General features: G+C 32.3%; 2 protein-coding genes across 2 annotated transcripts; one reads left to right on the top strand and one right to left on the bottom strand.

The window, feature by feature from the left end:
* Nucleotides 1-2,036: 2,036 nt before the first annotated feature.
* On the bottom strand, nucleotides 2,037-7,746 carry LOC125185511 (probable disease resistance protein At4g27220). Its single transcript, XM_048082062.1, is given in 4 exon segments — nucleotides 2,037-2,554; nucleotides 4,398-4,997; nucleotides 5,117-6,730; nucleotides 6,733-7,746. Coding segments are annotated over 4 exon segments (3,729 nt in total). The 5' UTR covers nucleotides 7,730-7,746.
* An 8,051-nt stretch (nucleotides 7,747-15,797) lies between these two features.
* On the top strand, nucleotides 15,798-18,771 carry LOC125201589 (very-long-chain aldehyde decarbonylase CER1-like). Its single transcript, XM_048099763.1, has 10 exons — nucleotides 15,798-15,871; nucleotides 15,985-16,211; nucleotides 16,301-16,533; nucleotides 16,616-16,835; nucleotides 16,945-17,320; nucleotides 17,394-17,501; nucleotides 17,585-17,785; nucleotides 17,856-17,942; nucleotides 18,013-18,186; nucleotides 18,345-18,771. The coding sequence occupies exons 1-10, from the start codon at nucleotides 15,812-15,814 to the stop codon at nucleotides 18,507-18,509; spliced, it is 1,851 nt and encodes a 616-aa protein (XP_047955720.1). The 5' UTR covers nucleotides 15,798-15,811; the 3' UTR covers nucleotides 18,510-18,771.
* Nucleotides 18,772-20,380: the final 1,609 nt, after the last annotated feature.

The following is a 20,380-nucleotide window of genomic DNA, read 5'->3' as shown; positions in this document are numbered from 1 at the left end:
TATTGTGTGCATTATCTGCCGTTTGTTCCACCAACTTTGACATAAATAACTCCGCTAGCTTTGTCAAAATCGGCTCGAAAAACCAGCTTAACATTTTCACCACTTTGCTCTTCCCAAAGAAAACATAAACAAAAAACAACAATTATTTGATAAGCAAAATAGCTACATTCTCACTTTGATAAACAACAATCATCTATTCCGTCCGAAAATGAATTTGCAAGTAATGAACAAAGTATAAATCCAATATATGTTGAATATGTGAACATGATGCTAAGATGTTAGAGTGGAGTCTAATACAGATGATTGTTCAAAATTTCCTTCATTTTAAAACTTTCATTTCCTGAAGGCTTGGGGTAATATTCACCAGATTTTGTAAAATTCAGATAAAAGCAGAGATGTAAATTAGTAAGAGAATTGTTACCTGAGAGATGTGAAGTTGAGTCGGACTCTGTGTTGCAGTTTTCCGATTGTCCAATAGATATCGCCTTTTAGTTGCTTCTATACTTTCAAACTTCTTTTTCTTTCTTCTTCTACACATTAGACTTAGACATTAGAAAGCTGAGATTTTGCTTTGACATGATCGCTTTTTGGGTTTTTCTTTTGTCCATATTGATTCATTTATAGATTTGACGATCGATTCAATTGATTCGCACCAGTTTATTTATTGATTGGGGGGATTTGTACATTATCGTATCATATCATGGATGATGGACAGCTTGTTTTTATCTATTGCATGGCGTTTTTTTAAATAAGGAACTGTATTAAATAAATTAAATAAATATAAAATGAAATAGGAAAAGGTATATAATGTAGTATTAGAGAGGATAAAGTAAGTAGTTATTGGATGTTTATCTTTTGCAAAACAGAAAATAATTCAACTCTAAAAAATAATACGACTCAACTTAGTTGGGACGGAGTGAGTGCTACCAGTTATGATGAATATGTTAGCTCATACTCCTAATTAGTTTCGATACGAGTTTTAAGAAATGTAAAAAAAGGTTGTTGAATAAGTTAATTGAGTATAATTTTTATATATTAGTTTTATAATGAATGAAATAGGTTAGTGGAACGGAGTGAGTAATTTTTACTTTTCAAATTTTACTTGAACTAATATTAATACTTAATTCTCTTGACAATGAAAAGAGTTTTCCTTGAAGGTTCCATTTTGCTATTTATATGATATATCAACCCTTACTATCAGAAAAATCTTCAAGGCTGAACCATAGTTAATTTAACAAGAAAAGAAGGAGATTTTGTAGATGCAATGATCTGGTACATGTGTGATCAGCTAAAATAAAAATGGCTGATTTGTCATTAATTTTTTGTTTTAGTGGTTTTTGCTGAATGAAGTCACTTATTTCATTTATGCAAACTTCAAACTTTTTATACCAAACTTTTTATACCAAGTATGAAATAAAAATGTATGGAAGTTGTAATTACACCTAAAAGGGAGAAACTGCAAAGAGAATAAGATTGATAATTTAATTCTCTATTTTTTTAATATTAATAAAACACTCCGTACATATTTATAATATATAGTACAAAAAGATTTTCTGTAAACTAGAATATAAATAAAATCTTAAAGTAAATCAAATCATAATACCTAAACAATAAAATATAAAATAAGTTAAATAATTATATGAATAGATGTAAAAATATATATCCCTATCACTCTTATTTCATCTTGAACACATCTTCTAATCCTCCACACTTAGCGCAGTTGGTTTCGGGGGAGCAGATATTGCTACAAGAAATAGATATAAGGTCGGGAAAATCTGATAGTGATATCCCCACCATCCTCAGTCTTGGAAGATCATATAACCATACTTCTTTTAATTTGGGGAGTGTGAGGCAATGTCTATCTTCATCTTTGAATATCTCTTCTATTTCTTCACACTCCCTTATATCAATAACTTCAAGGTTGGGAGCTCTTGATAGTATCCCCAACTTCCTCAATCTCGAAAGATTTTTTAACTGTACTTCTTTAAAATTAGGGAGGGTTAGGGAACTTGTTCCTTCGTCTTTGAATATCTCTTCTATTGCATAACAGTAGCTGATGCTCCTATTTCCTCCTTTTCGATCAACCCCTTCATAGCATCCAACCAAACCAGTTCAATTTCTTCAAGAGTAGACATTTGAGATGATAATCCTGGCTCACTCCTCCAAATGTACTCCATTTCTCCACAACTTTCAATTCTCAATGTCTTCAATCCATCCACAAAGCATACGCCCAGACCCTCACATTGCTGCACAATTCCCTCTGCTAATACTCTCTCATCTTTAAGGTTGCAGTTGAACAGGAACAACTCTTTATTATGACATATTCCTCCTCTTTTATTGAATATTTCATAATACGATCCCACTAATATTCTGTAGCAAGTGTCACGCACCCGACTTCCCCAACTTGTAATCAAAGACTTCAAATCTTTCACATTTTCCACTCTTCCACTAAACTCCTCTAGCTGTTTCAGATTCTCAATTTCTTCAACTTTTACTTCTATATGCAATGGTAATTCCAAGTGCTGAAGATTCCCAAGTTTAAGAAAAAATCCTTCTGGAAGCATCCAAAATTCACGCACATCCAATGCGAGGAATTTGAGATTGATTTTGTAATATGGATGACGAACATACTAACCACTAGGATAGAAATTGATTTTGTAAACTTAGGACTACATATATTATAAAAGCACAAAGATTTGGGGGTACCGTTGTACCCCTTGTTCCCATGTGCATACGCCTCTGCTCTGATTCCACCTAGATCGATCATTGATGCTTGCCTTCTTTGGTTCCACTGACAAAACTTAAAAGCTTTGTCATATTTTGGCTTCAGTATAGTTCCGATATTTTGAATTTTAATTTGAAATATGTACATATTCAGATTCTAAATTTTTTGGATCCATATAATTTAGTAAAGTAAATTGGTACACTAACAATTAACTAATCCAAATGACACGTTTTCCTTTTTAGTTTGTCCCAACTAAGATGACACATTTCCTTTTTTGGAAACTTTATCTCTTCAATTAATACACCCAACAACTTTTTCTACTCCTATTAAAATATTTATCTTTCTTTCTCTCTCTATTTTCATATTTGCACCTATTTTTTTTCTCTTCAATTAAACACTTTAACCAATAACTCCTAAAATCTCGTGCCGGCCAAAGAATGTGTCATCTTAGCCGGGACGGAGGGAGTAAAAATTAAGGAGAAAAAGGTTATGAATATAGACTATTTATATGTGACGGGTGAAAAGAAAAATATGACATAATTCTATAGGACGAAGGGAGTATTTTGTTAAAAACTTTACGGTCAAACTTATTTTGACCAAATTTGAGACTTAATATTGAACTAAAATAACCCAATTAACCAAATTAATATTAATTTGATTAACCTAATGATAATTAATTAGGTTAATCGTATTAATCTGATTCAAAATTAACTTATTCAATTGGCCAAACCAAGTTTTTGACGAAATTGGTAATTTTTAGACTAAAACATATTGTTTGAAACTAAAATGTAACACACTTAATGTATACTACTAAAAGTTTTTTAGGACATATATAAGGGACCAATTTTGGTCTAGTCTTGAAGAAATATTTTTGAGAAATACTCTCTCCGTTCCTTCATAGTTGAGTCATTTTTCCATTTCAGGAAGTTCCCTCATAGTTGAGTCATATCCATTTATAGTAATTTTTTCCTCTCTCTTACTTTACTCTCTCTTACTTTATTCTCTCTACTTTATTCACTTTTTACTTTATTTTCTCTACCTTTTTTTCTTTCTTATTTTTTTATCTATTTATTTAACACACTCAACATTCATTTCTTAAACTCCGTGCCGAAAAGTTCCGCCTCAACTATGAGGGAACGGAGGGAGTAGTTCAGAATTGTATTATTGAAATCTTTTTAATCTATATTAATTCTTGAATGAGTACAGTGATAATAATCTGTGATCATTTCCGAACCTCCACCTCCACCACCATTTAAATAAAATGGATGCATTTCTGATAAAGCATGACTCATTATTGTCTAACATCAATTTATGAACTTATGGATATATGGGTGTGTTGACGCATAAGCAAAGGGAATGTATCGTGTGATTACATACATGAATCCAGAAACATTTGCGCCAAAAACAATGCATTAATAGATATAACTATTATCAGAGGGGTGTGATCAATTGTTAACTTTCTTAAGTTGCTAACTTGCTAACTCAACAATGCAGTGTATTAAAAATGTCAACACGATGACATTATAATGTCAACACATAATTTTGTTGAACTTCAATATAATATGTTGATATTATGTGTTGACATTTTGATGTCACTGTGTTGACATTTTTAATACATTGTATTGATAAGTTAGCAGAGTTAGCAATTTAAATAGTTAGCAATATAACACACCCCTATTATCAGATATGGAAAATAGAGAGAGGTTGGGATGGTCCGACTCCAATGATTCCCACAGTTCTGGGTTGACCCTTATCTTAAATCGTCGAGGCACAGCCAAATCCACAAGCACAGGAAGTTTGTTCATCAATCTTGGGCACTTTTTTATGAATATAGCTTCAATTGAGTTGCAAATGATGGTTGTTCCCTTGCATAGGCTCTTCAGTCTTGGAAGCTCTTCCAACTTCAACTGTTTTAATTTGGGCAGGGTGAGGCATCCTCTTCCTTCATCATCGATTACATCTTCTAATCCTCCACACTCACTCACAGAAATAGTTATAAGGTTAGGAACTCCTGATAGTGATATCCCCACCTTCCTCAGTCTTGGAAGATCATATAACCATACTTCTTTTAATTTGGGGAGTGTGAGGAAATATCGATCTTCATCTTTGAATATCTCTTCTATTTCTTCACAATTGCTGATATGAATAACTCCAAGGTTGGGAGCTCTTGATAGTATCCCCACCTTCCTTAGTCTTGGCAGCCCATGTAACCTTAAGGTTTTTAATTTAGCGAGGGCGAGGGAACTTCTTCCTTCGTCTTCGAATATCTCTTCTACTTCATCACACTCGATGATATCAATAACTTCAAGGTTGGCAGCTCTTGATAGTATCCCCACCTTCCTCAGTTTTGGCAGCCCTGTACTTGTTTTAATTTAGGGAGGGTGAGGGAACCGGTTCCTTCATCCTCGAATATCTCTTCTATTTCTTCACACTCGCTTATATCAATAAGTTCGAGGTTGGGAGCTCCTGGTAGTGGTATCCTCATCTTGTTACACTTATCAATTCTTAACCGTATCAGAGAAGAAAACACAGGCCATGCAAGTGCAGCTGATGCTCCTATTTCCCCCTCTTCGACCAACCCCTTCATATCATCCAACCCAACCAATTCAATTTCTGTAAGAGTAGCCATTTGACATTTCTTCAAAATGTATTCTATGTCTCCACACCATTTAATTTTCAATCTCTCCAATCCATCCACAAAGCATATGGTCGGACCCTCACATTCAATAATTGTTAGTTGCTCAATTCCCTCTGCTAATATTCTCTCATCTTCAAGGTTGCATTCGGACAGGAACAACTGTTTATTATAACATGCTCCTCCTGTTATTTCGAATGTATCTTCATGATACGATCCCACTAATATTATGTAGCAAGTGTCATGCACCCGATTTCTCCAACTTGTAATTAAAGAATTAAAATCATTCACATTGTCCACTCTTCCACTAAACTCCTCTAGCAGTTTCAGATTCTCAATTTCTTCAATTACTACTTGTACACAAAATGGTAATTCTAAATGCTGAAGATTCCCAAGTTTATGGAACAAACCTCTTGGAAGTATCTTCAAGTTAGACGATTCCAACGCGAGGAATTTGAGATTGAATAATTCTCCAACTCCTTGAGGTACTTCCATGATGGCTGTGAGCGAGAGGTTTAACTCCCTGATTTCTTTCATCTCTCCCAAGTATGGCACATTTTTCAGCTTATAACACGACTCAAGGAGCAATGCCTTGAGGCTCTTCATGGCACAGACTGAGTTTGGCAGCATTGTTATGACAGTCCAGCTCAAATCAAGAGTACATAGTCCTTGCATTTTAGAAAAGAATGAATCTGGGATAAACTCCAGCCGATGATTATTGCATAAAAGCAATGTAGAGAGCTTAGGACAATCGGGAGACATTCCTTCTTCAATTCTCCTTATGCCATTTTCCATTATGGACACCTTCTCCAGATCTTTTGCCCATTCTGCTTCTTTTGGAATTTCCGTCAAAGACAAATCACCTGCTCTTACCATATATTTCCCCTCACATATCTTCAATGCCATACTTCTGACAAGATCATGCATCTTCACGCATTCCGTAGGACCAAAGTCATCGGGAACAACTTGTTCCAATAAGCACACATTCACTAATTTATCCAATATGGAATGTCCTTGCTCAACTTCTGCTCTCCTTGTCTTTCTTTCATCCACCAACCCTTCTGAAATGAACTCCCTAACCAAAGCCTCTCGCTCTATTTCTTTATCTTCAGGATATAACGCGCAATGCAGGAAACAATGTTGCAATGTATTGAACTCATTACTCTGACTATGATGATTACTCTTCAACCGATCAAAACTATATTTCAATACTTTATAAACATCACCATCTCCCATGCCATCATTCCCCGAGACACATTCTTTTAGTTCAACATAAGCATTTCTCCATGTATGAATGGCTCTCTCTCCCCTCATGCTTGCAGCCACTGTAACAATTGCTAGGGGCAGACCACCACACAATTTTGCCACATATCCGCAATCTCTTCTGCCGAAGAATCAAGTTCTATCTCATTTCTTAGTGTTTCATTAAACAATTTCCATGCCTCATGATGATGTAGAGTTTGCACTGGAATCAATTTTTGGCAACAAATTTGACGACACACTTCTAAGGAGCGAGTGGTTATAATCAGCCTGCAACACTCGACAGAAACGGGACATCCAACCTTTAAAAGATCAATATTTTCCCACACATCATCTAATATCAGCACTGAATTCTTCATCTGAGACAAAGTTGTATTAAGTCTCGCCGCCCTTATGTCTTCATTATTCTCACCTACAAACTCCAGACCTATGAAACGAGCTATTTTATCTTGTAAAGTCGTAACACTAAATTCTTGAGAGACTGTAACCCAAATCACACGTCCCTGAGAGTGTTGGAGGAGTTGATTGTGAATGTGCTTTGCCAGTGTCATTTTGCCCACACCACCCATGCCATAAACACCAATGCTCGACACTTGCCCACTCTCCAAAAGTGTCAAAATCATTTCCAAATTTTCATCAAAAGCTTCACCAACCATCCCATTTGTTAACAACTTATCTCCCCTACTTCCACAAACATCAAGGACAAGTTCACCAAAATTCCGACTTTGCTCAACAAGCATGTCAACCTCGCCATTTAGTTTATCTGGTAACCCTCCATCCATCAATCTCATAATAAATCCTTCAGATTCCGGTTGAGTCCCCAACTCAACAACTTGATTTTCAATGGACCTCACTTCTTCCAACCATTCCTCAACTTCACGCTTCCTTTTCTTTCGACCAGAAAGCTCTGAGTTCTTGATTTCCTCCTCAACATCAGATGCCTTAGCACCTAATGACTTCAACTTTTTCTGCAGAGCTTTTAGATTGAGCTCAAAGTCCTTTATACTTTTCACATTGTTGTGTGCATGATCCGCCATTTGTTCAACCAACTTTGACAAAATTGACTCCCATATCTTAGTCAAAATTGGCTCAAAAATCCGGCTTAACATTTTCACCACTTTGCTCTTGCCAGAAAAAAACATAAACCAAAAACGAGAATTATTCGCCAACACTCCTCATTAGGCGAATAATATGTCTTTTCGAAGAATATCCTCATCATCTCCGACCAATAAAAAGTAGCATCTTTTTTTCATAAAATGGTCTAGAGGTATAACAGGATACACCATCTTTCTCAAAAAGTTTAAGGATATTATTTGTGTACATGTATATGTTGGTTTACTTTAACATTTTGAGAATACATTATGAGTCATACCAAATGCATATACCTACTAGCAAAGCTTATATATGCTTCATTGCTTCGAAACCATTTCCATTAGGTGAGGAGCGACTCAACTCAACTCAAGTACAAAGGATATGTTGATATAAGTGATGAACACACACCAAGAAGACCTTTAAGTATGTTCGTGCATGGGAGAATGTAGGCAGGGGCGGAGGCACGATGGGGCCGGGGGCCCTTGGGCCCTCACCCATTTGATTATTACCTATATATTTTATATTTTATATGTAAGTAGAAATGTAAATATGAAATGCTAGCCTAGTTGGGTAGATTTCTATTCTTCTATCAGTGAGGTAGTGGTTTCGAAACCCTCCTGGGATTTTTGTATTTTGGACTCTACTTCTTATATTTTGTAGTAGTCATCTTTTGGATATTTTGGACTCTATTTCTTCTATTTTGTATTCATCATTTTGGACTCTATTTCTTCTATTTTGTATTCATTTATGTTTATTAGGTTTATATGCTAGTAATTTTGTATAAATAAGTATTTACTTATCATAATAAATACTATGTAGTACTATAATATTAATAAATTTCATTTTAAAATTTATACACATAATTCATTTGTGACGTTTTTATTTTATGAAATTAGTAACTTTTGTTAGTTTTCTCATATTCATTTATGTTTTATGAATTTTCTCACATTAACTTTGATTGAATTTTTTTCACTAGTAATTTTTTACATAAATCATTTTAATTTATAATCATAAAAGAATGTTTTTTATAATTTAATATTATCAAATAATTATTTGAGTTTATAAATATTATAAAATATAATAATATGATATTAATAAAATCAATTTTAATGTGATTCCCATTATTATAAAAAATCAATAATAGCTGATAATAACTCTTTGATTTGATAAATACTAGGAGTATGAAAATATATCATAAAATATTAGTAAAAATATGTGCCATGCTATAAAATCTATTCACTAATTAATTTTCTCATCGTCTCAATCATGGCTTTTTATATTGCTCACGTTCGAGTTGTTTCCGCATTGTTAGCTCTGAACACACTCAAAAAATTTTAATGGCAGTTTGGGCCCCCATCGTTAAAATTCTGTCTCTGCCACCGAATGTAGGCCACTTCAAAAAGTGAGTCCGATTAGACTGACGAAGCGGGTGGGACCGTCGATGCAAAGGCAAGCAGGAGAAAGGCGGTGAAGCAGAATGGTAAGGAGAAAGGGAATACCTTGGTACAAGCATGTAATTATTCTAACTGTATTGGAATTTCGTGTTATAAAATTATTTGCATATAAATGATAAATAAGAAAGATTAAAGAAAATATTAGTTATGACTCATGATAAATGAGTAGTGATAAAGAAAAACAAGATAAGAATATGTTATACATGAATGTTGGATTTGACAATTTCCTTCCAGAATAATAGTCCCTCCGTCCCGGCTAAGATGACCATTCTTTATCCGGAACGAAATTTTAGGAGTTATTGGTTAATGTATTTAATTAGAGAGAGAAAAGGTGGGTAGAAGTACTAAAATAGAGAGAGAAAGAAAGGTGAATATTTTAATAGTGGTGGGAAAAAGTAGTTGGGTGTATTAATTGGAGAGAGAAAATTTCCAAAAAAGGAAATGTGTTGTCATCTTAGTTGGAACAAACTAAAAAGGAAAACGTGTCATCTTAAGTGGGACGAAGGGAGTAATATTTTATCATTCGTAAACCTCATAGGATGCATTTCTTATAAGGGAAAAGATAAATTAACAAAAATTGTGTATACAAAATACCCTTTAATTTAGTTCTATATTTTAGGATATAATTTTATGACTAATTTATCCTTATTTAATGTTCGTTATTTTTAACTCTATTAGTTTAGAAACATATCATTGATTTAGATTATGACTTATTTATGGTAATACTAATTAACACACTACATAATTAAAGTATTATATTTAATCATAAAATAATTACTAGTAGAACTATATAATTTAATATAGTACCATATTTCTTTTTGAAAGAAATTCATATTTGATCATTTTATACATTAGTATCTAGTTTTTTTGTCATTTATATTATTTTTTCATAACTTGTTTGATTTTTTTACAAAAATTTATTTCAAATTATCATACGATATAAATCATCAAATGTTGTGAAAGTAAAATAATTTAATATATGGAAAAAATAAATTAAAATAGTAAAGCATTTCTATATTTGATACGTGGACTACATGAGAAAATATTATAGCCATAATGGTTTAACATTTCTTGCAATATCTTTTTATTTTTGTGTTATTTTCCATCAATGCTATTTTTCCTTAGCTTGTTCCCTTTTTCATTATATATCCAAAAACAGATATATGAATGCTATTTATTTTAATTTACTTTTAGCTATGAGTATTTTTATATTAAGGAAATATTAATTATTATTTCTTTCTTAATTAACATGAAGGGTCTTTGTAGTAGAAATTAAATACATATACAAGTAGTTGCATTTATTTATAATTTTTAGAATCATTCAATCATGAAATATTTCGATTCAAATTATTTTTTTAACTTATTTTTTAATATTATATCAATTTTAATTTCATTGCATGATTTTTTATATTCTGGATGTAGCGAATAAAATGAAATCGACTTAATGATAATTAATTTGTTGAATGACCGTACTCATAAGTTAAGTACATATTCTTGTATTTTTATAGTTTACAGTTTTTATTGTTGTCATTTTATAATTTACAATTTTTCGATGTGACTGACTAACGTAGCTTTAATGTATTTTTTAAGTAGTACATATTGAATTTATTTATGTTCCATGGTTTTTAAATAATGTTGAGTCACGAGAAAATTGAATTAATGATTATCGATTAGATGTGTGATAATAAAAATTAAATATATATATCACTTTTTAGAATTACTCAATAATAAATTAGTTGAATGAGAATGACTATTATTATTTCAATTTAATATTTATTATTATTATTATTATTATTATTATTATTATTATTATTATTATTATTATTATTATATAAGTAAACCGATTTAATTATCATTAAATGGTTGGATGATAGTACAAGAAATTAAGTAGTATATATATACTGCAGTTATTTTTATAATTTACAATTTAAGAGTTATTCGATTTGAATGATTTTATCATTTTAATTTATTTGATACTATTACATGTCAATTAGTTGGATGACAATACTAAATCAAACTATATACATGTAGTCATTTTTATAATTTATAATTATTCAAATTATTTAATACTAATATAGTTGAATGTGAATGGATATTATCGTTTTAATCAATTTTATAGTACACAAAAAACCGACATAATCACCATTAATTAGTTGGATGGGAGTACTAAGAAATTAAATATATATTATATATATAGTCATTTTTATAATTTACCGTTTTAAAATAGTTGAACAATAAAATAGTTGGATGTGAATGACTTTGTTATTATTTTATAACAAATTTAATTTTGTTTATGGTTTTTGAGTTAAGATATTAAATATAAAAAAAAATTGATTTAATCATCATAAGTAGTTTTATGATAATGTTAAGAAATTAGGTAAATATACATGTGGTTGTTTTATAATTTATTAACTTTAAAATTTACTAATAGAGTATTAATATAGTTGGATACGAGTGACTGTTATTTGTTAATATTTAGTTTTTACTATTTTATATTCATTTCATAATTTCGAGTAAAGATATACAAGACTCAAAGAAATCGATGTGATGATATTTAATTAGTTGGATGAGATACTAATTAATTAAGTATACTTACAAATAGCTATTATTATAATTTATTTATTTTTTATTACACAATGAAATAGTTTGTTTTTAATAACTATTATTTATTTTTTATTACTGATTAATAAAAATAATAATTTTCAACTAGTTGGATGGTAATGCTAAAAATTAAAATAATAGTAATATTTAATTAGTTGGATGACAATAATAAAATTTTAAATGCATTATGTGACTTTTTTTAATGACTACTAACATTTTATATGTAAATTTATTATTAGATTTTATTGCATAAGGTATTTGAGTGTTGAGAAAATAGAAGAAATTTAATATTCTTCAAATGCTTACCCAATATTTATAAAAATGTATGGTGAAGAATGTGATAAATTTATCTTTTTAGTTTTAATTTAGCTATAATTATGTAGCTTTATGATAGAATGGATTATCTTTCCTAAATTTGCAGTTATTAAACTTAGAAACTTAATCTTCCCTAAATAGTTATAAAAGGGTAAATATGTAATGTTAAATAATTGTGAATGTAAAATATCTAAAATATCCAATTTTGTATATACAATGTTTGTTAATTTATCACTACTCAAAAACTATTAAAAAATATCACTCCTTTCGTCCCACAAAAGATGTTACATTTTCCTTTTTAGTTTGTCCCACAAAATATGTTACATTTCCTTTTTTGAAAAAAAATCTCTCTCACATTAATATAAATATTACTATTTTCTCTTTCCACCTAAAATCTCGTGTCGTCCGACAAGTGTGACATCTTTTGTGGGACGGAGGGAGTAGTATTTTTTATTTTATATATTATTTTCGTTCATAAAAAATAGTCTTATTTTGCTATTTCTATAAAAAATAATCTTATTTCTAAAATAAAAAGTTTATATCTTGTTTTTTACCTTCTCTCTCTTATTTATCCACTTTTTCACTTTTCTCTTACTTTATCTACTTTTTCTCTCATCTTTTTTATTTTACTAATTTCTAATTAAAATCGTTCGTCCACAAATGAGACTATTCTTTTATTAACGGAGGGAACCTAACTAAAAAATTGAAATACAACGGGATTAAAAATCTGAAATTTGCTAAAAATCTGAAACCAAACTAAACCGAAGCAAAACCTGACAAAAAACTGAACAAAAATTTAACTTTTACTCCTACCGTTTGACGCGCACGAATTTTAAGAAATATTCCTAGTGAAAGTCAATTGAAAAAGTTATTGGCACATGAGTAAATAGAAATTTATGGGTTCCGTCCTCCTAAATTAATTGGGGGTTAGGAAAAGGGGTCCATAAGTATTGTTTCAATTGCCAACACGGTTAAACAAATCATGAATTGTCGTATTTATGGAAATAGGTAGGAGATCCGATAAAATCTCCTACACTTCAGGAAAGTATCTTCAGAATTAATTGTTTCTTAAGTATGATCTTGAATATAAAAATCAATAGCATTATGTATGGCTGTGATTAACCATTCACTACCGTTCTTCCATAAAAATCCACAAACAGTGCTATATAATGACTACATTTACGTTGCAATAGCATTCCTCAGTCAATCGCATTAAAGCACAAACAATTTCAACTATATTTGTTCCATAAAAATAAATATATTTTCTTCTTTTTTTCAAAGTACTGTAGTACTATTATAACTTTTTTTCATGGCGTTATGATAGAATAGAGCAATTGTGTAATCGAGACAAACATAAACGTAAAGAGACACAGATTTACATGGTTCACCAACTTAGTGTTGGTTACGTCCACGGGCAAGAAAGGAAAACAGATTATATTCAAATTGTTTTTAGATTACAAAATTATGTGCCCTACTTCTATATAAATAGACACACGAGACGGGCTAGGCCCAATACAATAATTAGGACCCAAAACAGAAACATAGCATAGTGAAATCTCCGTTTGGCTAGCGGCAAACAATATAGATTCACACGAATTATTAATACTTCGTATCAAGAGAAACTTTTATTCGTTGATCACAATTCAAACAACGCTACCATTCTTAAAGGTCGTAACCAAGGATTATTGCATATATTTATGTGATGGAGGAGTATAGCCCGGCTTATATTTTATTAGAAATATTGGGTTAAAATTCCCAAGCCGTATACAGGCGGTACTCTAACTATTATTCTCTCTTTTCGCGAATAGGAGTCTCATTTTTCCATTTTAGTCCGTCCGCGAATAAGAGTCCCGGTTCACTTTTACCATAAATGGTAATAGGTCCCACCTTCCACTAACTCATTCCACTCATATTTTATTTAAAACTAATATATACAAAAGAGACTTTTTTCACCTACTTTTCTTAACATTTCTTAAAACTTGTGCCGCCCATAAATAAAACTCCTAATGGCGGACGGAGGGAGTACAATTGAAGGAAGATAACAACAAAAGTGGAATGGAAATTACAACAGAAATTGATGGAATGGATAGCAACAAACTAAAAGTCGAGTCGAGGAAAACCCTATTTCCGCAAGATAAATTACGCCCTGGCTAATGCTCACAGAATGGCGAATTGTCCCCAAAGATAAAACGACTTCCTCCTAGCATGTAGAAGCACCTCAAACCCACTAGGCACCGGTAAACTTGATGGAGTTCCGAGAATCGATCTAGACAATGCTTCTAAGATGCACACTAGATGTAGAGAACTTGAAAAAAGAGAAAGTGCCTTTTGTTTGTTTTTATTTATTTATTTATTTATTTTTTATATGTGTCTTTCTCGTCTCTCAAACCTACCTATTTATAGGATAGGAGAAATCACTTTAAAAGTACTACCTCCGTCCCCCAAAATTTGATATACTTTGACCCGGCACGGGTTTTAAGAAATGTAATGGAAAGTGAGTTGAAAAAGTTGGTGGGATGTGGGTCCTACTTTTAAAGTATTAGTTTTATAATAAAATGTGAGTAGGAATGAGTTAGTGGAATATGTGGTCCACTACCAAAAATATTAAAAGTGAAGTGTATCAAATTTTCAGGGACGGATCAAAATGGTAAACTTGGTCAAATTTTTTGGGAGACGGAGGTAGTATTAGACATTATAAATACTCATAAACCAGTTGAGCTATCTTAATTAGTTGAAAAGCCAAAAGACTTGATTAAAGGCTAAAGCCTTTCTTTCACGTTTTTTCCAACATATTTGCTGGCTGGAAATCCCATGTTGAAAATCTGCATATGATGTGAATATTCTTACTCCTATTTATTTCGTACACATAGAAATATATGTTTCGTTTGAGCATTAGTATTTATTTTTGAAAAATAATGCTATATTCTTTTTATAGTGATGCTCAAGTGTAAAATATAATTTCTAAATAATTTACAAAATAAATCTGAATATTTATTTTATATTCTTCGACCTTTGAATCTCTGGTCCGAAAAATGTAGCACTCTTGAAAATATCATGTTATTTTTACCATATTTCAAAAGGGTTGAATCCATAGATCAAAATTTGCAAAACATTGTTTCCATCTTTGCCCACCACTCTCGTACATACGAGTGCAACGAGAGGGTGTTCCAATGAGATATTTTTGAGCATTTAAATTGTGAAAATAGGATTTAACCCCCCACACTACACTAGCTAGGGTCCCAACTAATATTTCTAGGCGACATATATTCATCTATTTTTTTGCTCGAGTTTAATGAATGCTAATGACCAATAAATCAGGACACAACCTTCTGTATGGTACGAGTTTTAATATGCCATTGGTAAATTAAGAAATTGGAAAATAAAGTAAGATAAAAGTAGTGTTAGTGGATTGTGGAGTCCACATTACCAGTACTCGTATTTCAATATCTAAAAATTGGTCTAATTTTGATGGACGACCCAAAATAGTAAAACTAGTCTATTTGTTTGGACGGACGTAGTATACGTATTAATTATTTCATCAAGCATCGTGCATGTTAACAATAACTTATCACAAGTGGTAGATATTTTGAAATGAGTTTATAGCCTAACCTATTCTACATTTACATATATCATAACATATTTTCTTAAGAACTGCTTTTTCCTTTCCCTATATAAGGTTCGGTAGTTGGACAGAAAATTTAACAGGTGTCTGACATACTGAGACATATAATGGCTACAAAACCAGGGTTGCTTACTAATTGGCCATGGCAGCCTCTTGGAAGTTTTAAGGTACTCTAATACATTTTTTTTTGTGTATGTATAAGTTTTAGATTTGAAAGAAGTAAACTCACAAACATATAGTAGTATGTAAATTGTAATCAACCTTCACTTTTAATTTGTAGTACATCATATTGGCTCCATTGGCAATGCATAGCCTCTACTCTCTTGCAATTACAATAGGCAAATATGAGTTGGACTACCTTAATCTCCTCATTCTTCCATTTGTACTATCAAGAGCTCTCCACAACCAGATATGGATTTCCTTCTCTCGTCACAGAACTGCTAAAGGCAACAACAAAATCGTCGATAGAGCCATCGAATTCGAACAAGTTGACAGAGAAAGCAACTGGTTAATTTATTAGTACCCTTCTTAATTCTTGATTAGCCTCAACAACTTTAGTACTATTTGAATTGTAATGATTGATGTGTTTCTTACAGGGATGATCAGATTCTTCTAAGTGGACTTATCTTGTACATTATCAACCACACAATATCTGTTGCCTCTTCCTTGCCGGTGTGGAGGACTGATGGTGTGATAATAACGGTGTTGCTCCACGCTGGCCCGGTCGAATACCTCTACTACTGGCTGCACAGAGCTCTCCACCATCATTATCTCTACTCGAGATATCATTCTCACCACCATTCTTCCATTGTCTCTGAGCCAATTACATGTAAGTATAGGGTGTGTTTGTGTGTGTTGTCTAAGGAAAAAATTAAACTAAGGCGTTTGTGAATTGTGATATTATATGGCAGCTGTGATACATCCATTTGCAGAGCACATAGTGTATCATGTACTGTTTGGGCTTCCGATCATGGTCACGCTCTTTAATGGCACGGCTTCGTTGGCGTCCATATTCGGATACGTAACGTTCCTTGATGTGATGAACAATATGGGGCACTGCAACTTCGAGTTCTTCCCAAAATGGCTGTTTTCCACCTTCCCTCCTCTCAAATACTTGATCTATACACCCTCGTAAGTACTGCACATTAGTTTAATACTGTCCGCTTTGGAAAACACTAAATATTGCTTCCAATTTCAGAAATCAAATGTTTGATTAGTAACTAGTTAGTTAAAACTGCAGGTTCCATTCACTGCATCACACACAGTTTCGGACAAACTACTCACTGTTCATGCCGTTTTATGATTACATCCACGGCACCATGGACAAGTCCACGGACGCCTTGCACGAGAGCTCGCTCGAGAAGCCGCAGGAGTCTCCTGATGTGGTGCACCTGACTCACCTCACCACGCCCGAATCCATCTTCCATCTCCGGGTGGCGTTCGCCTCCTTGGCTTCGAGGCCTCAGGAGTTGAAACAGAGCAATGGCCTCATGTGGCCTCTATCATGGCTCTCTGCTACTCTCAACTTCCTCCTCGGCCGCACCTTTCTTGCTGAGACGAATCGGTTTGGGAAACTGAAGATGCAAACATGGACAATCCCACGTTACACCAAGCAGGTAATTAACATCATGTTTCTATTATTTTCATAAAAAAGATGAGTATCACAACTTGCTTAATCTTTACATGTAGTATGCACTAAATTGGCAAGGACGAGGAATCAATACCTTAATCGAAGAAGCCATACTCGAAGCTGATGAACGAGGTTCGAAGGTTATAACCCTAGGATTGCTCAATCAGGCAAGTCCTCTTAACAACCAATCTTCACTAATTAATCAGACATTCATGCTATAGTAATTAATATCGATTTTGTGAAATATCAGAGCGAGGAACTGAACAGAAGTGGACAACTTTTTATTGAAAAACACCCTAAACTGAAGACTAAAATTGTTGATGGAAGCAGTCTAGCAGTAGCCATTGTTCTACACAGCATTCCCAAAGGAACAACTCAAGTCCTATTCAGAGGAGCTCTCTCCAAACTTGCTTTTGCTATTGTATCCGCTTTGTCCCACCGCGGCATTCAGGTCTCTCTCTCCTTTTCTCTCTTGAAATCAACCATTAGAACAAATTTAATTGAATTTGATTTTGTTTCAGATTGCAACATTGTATGAAGCTGAGAAGCTTAAGCTATCTTCAACAACTGAGGCTCAAGTTGTAATCTCCAAAAGTTACACTCAGAAGGTGAGTAGTATTTCATAATGTTTTTTGTGAAGAAAGAAGAGAAATTGAGAGTATTAGACAATGATTGTAGGTATGGATAGTTGGAGATGGATTATCCAAAGATGAACAACTCAAGGCACCAAAGGGCACTCTCTTCATTCCTTTCTCCCACTTCCCTCCCAAGAAGGAGCGCGACGACGCCTTTTACTGCCACACGCCTTCCATGATCGCCCCTCCCTCCCTCCAAAACCTGCATTCCTGTGAGGTTAGTAGTACTGTCGAAAAATGATGGCGAATGAAATAAATAAATAAATATAACAAATATCTCACGTTAGTATAAAGAGATGTATGTATAAGTTTCTATAAGCTTTCAGTTCCTCTGTTTTCCACAGTTTGTAATTTTTTGTTTTGGAAATATGGTAGAATTGGCTGCCGAGAAGAGTCATGAGTGCTGCCCGTGTCGCGGGGATACTGCACACAGTCGAAGGGTGGGATGTGCATGAGTGCGGCGACTCCATCTTCGACGTCGACAAAATATGGGAGGCTGCTATCAAACATGGCTTTCGCCCTACAACTATTTCCATCTAATTAATTACACCACATATCTATATGACCATATATTAAAGGTTGGGAAACCACATATCGATAGTAAATACTAGTATTATGAATGATATATAAGAAATAAATGGACGACCATTATTAATAGCTAAATGTCTATACTTTTTATATTTCGATCAACTTAGGGCTCATTTATAAATGATTGCTCTTTATGTATACAACTCGACAGCTAAGGCTTATACATGAATTTGATCTGTTGCACTTTTAGCTAACAATTTCTAATTTTCTACTACATTATTTTGATTTGTAAATTAAATTATTCAATCACGCACGTGAAAAGCGGTCCTAGAAAAAAAATACAACATTCATAGAATCATAGTAACAAAATTAAAACAACTCACGGGAATGTGAATCAAATCCATGAACAAGGGAATTTATTATATTTATGTGCACAAACACCCATTTTATTCTTCTCAAACTACATAGTAAAAAAAAAGGATATGTAATACTATGTGAGGCTAATCTATTGTGGAGAACTATGTACGGGTATCTTTTAATACATTTATTTTGATTCTGATATTTTAAAAAATTATTGACTCATCAATTTTATAAACTATACTACGAAATTAAATTTTAAATTACTTGTAGTCAACCAAGAAAGGCAGAAAGAGGGTTCAAAGGATCGAGGGCTTGTTATTTAAATAGATATGTCGATTGGCTTTTTCTATCATATAAAGATCAATTATGGGTTGCAAATTTAGTAATGTGGGGTTTGTGTGTTTCCTTTATAAATCACAAATTAAACATCGGCAAGTTGCTAACTTGTCCTTTAACAAATTTGGGGTTGTAGTTATTTACAAATAGATAGGAGAGGCTAAAATAAGGGAGATTTATATCCAAATCGCAAAGAATGAATAATTGTTTATTACTAACTGACTATTGTAATCGGAAAATGGAAACGAATTAATAACTGCAGCTATTCATATGGCTTAGTTAAGTGGACTGACTACTTGTTGAATGTGCTGTAACTAATTAATTAATTATTGACTCATTGAGCAATGCATGATATTACAACAGGATACTGATAAAAAATAACTAAATTTCAATGTATAACCAAATATCTAAATACATCGGAGTATTATATTGCTAACTCAATGCTTAATTCCTAACTACAATTCAATAATAGCCATTAGATATTCAAATTAAAGGCCTAGATCATTAACAACAAAATGTCAATACGATCAACAAAAAACGTCAATAAGGCTATAGGATTAATTCCAATAAAAATCAATAGGAGTATTAATGTCAAGTTAGTTATAATTAACCTTTAAAAGAAATCCCAAAACTTTAAATTCATATAACATATATCAAATTAAAGATAATTTTATAAGGATTCCAACGATATACTACATGCATATGTTCCAACGTCAAAATTTGAAAAAAAAATCTAGAATTTTCGTATTTTTCGTACACAAGCTAATGTCAATATAGCTAAAATAATATGTCAATATAAAGCATATACAATGTCAATCCTAAATTTGTGTTGACATTCTCAAAGCATTGTGTTGATATTTTCGAAACACTATATTGACATTTTCATCCAAAACCCTAATTTGGCGTTTTTTTTTTTAATTTTTTTCGATTTAATTAATAAAAACGAAAATTACACGTGGCAAATTGTAGACCACACGTTTTTTAAAATCATGTGACCTTAAATTGGTTATAGTTAGCAATTAAATGATGAGTTAGCAATTGATCACTCTCCTCTAAATACATAAGTGATTTGTAGATAACAATTAAATCGATTTAGTTCATAACACAAATGGTATAATTAAAATGATCTAAAAATGACATCCGTGATTTAATACCATCCCTTTACCTTTAAATATAAGTAAAATTTT

This window comes from Salvia hispanica, chromosome 1, assembly GCF_023119035.1.
Source record: "Salvia hispanica cultivar TCC Black 2014 chromosome 1, UniMelb_Shisp_WGS_1.0, whole genome shotgun sequence".
NCBI classification, from domain to species: domain Eukaryota; kingdom Viridiplantae; phylum Streptophyta; class Magnoliopsida; order Lamiales; family Lamiaceae; genus Salvia; species Salvia hispanica.
This window is presented reverse-complemented; position numbering and strand designations above follow the sequence as displayed.

What these genes read in the sequence shown, in the direction of transcription:
- LOC125201589 (XM_048099763.1), top strand. Translation starts at nt 15,812, where the DNA reads ATGGCTACAAAACCAGGGTTGCTTACTAATTGGCCATGGCAGCCTCTT. An exon ending in GTTGACAGAGAAAGCAACTG is followed by an intron (nt 16,212 to 16,300) that starts GTTAATTTATTA and finishes TGTTTCTTACAG; the next exon opens with GGATGATCAGATTCTTCTAA. An exon ending in TCCCACGTTACACCAAGCAG is followed by an intron (nt 17,321 to 17,393) that starts GTAATTAACATC and finishes CTTTACATGTAG; the next exon opens with TATGCACTAAATTGGCAAGG.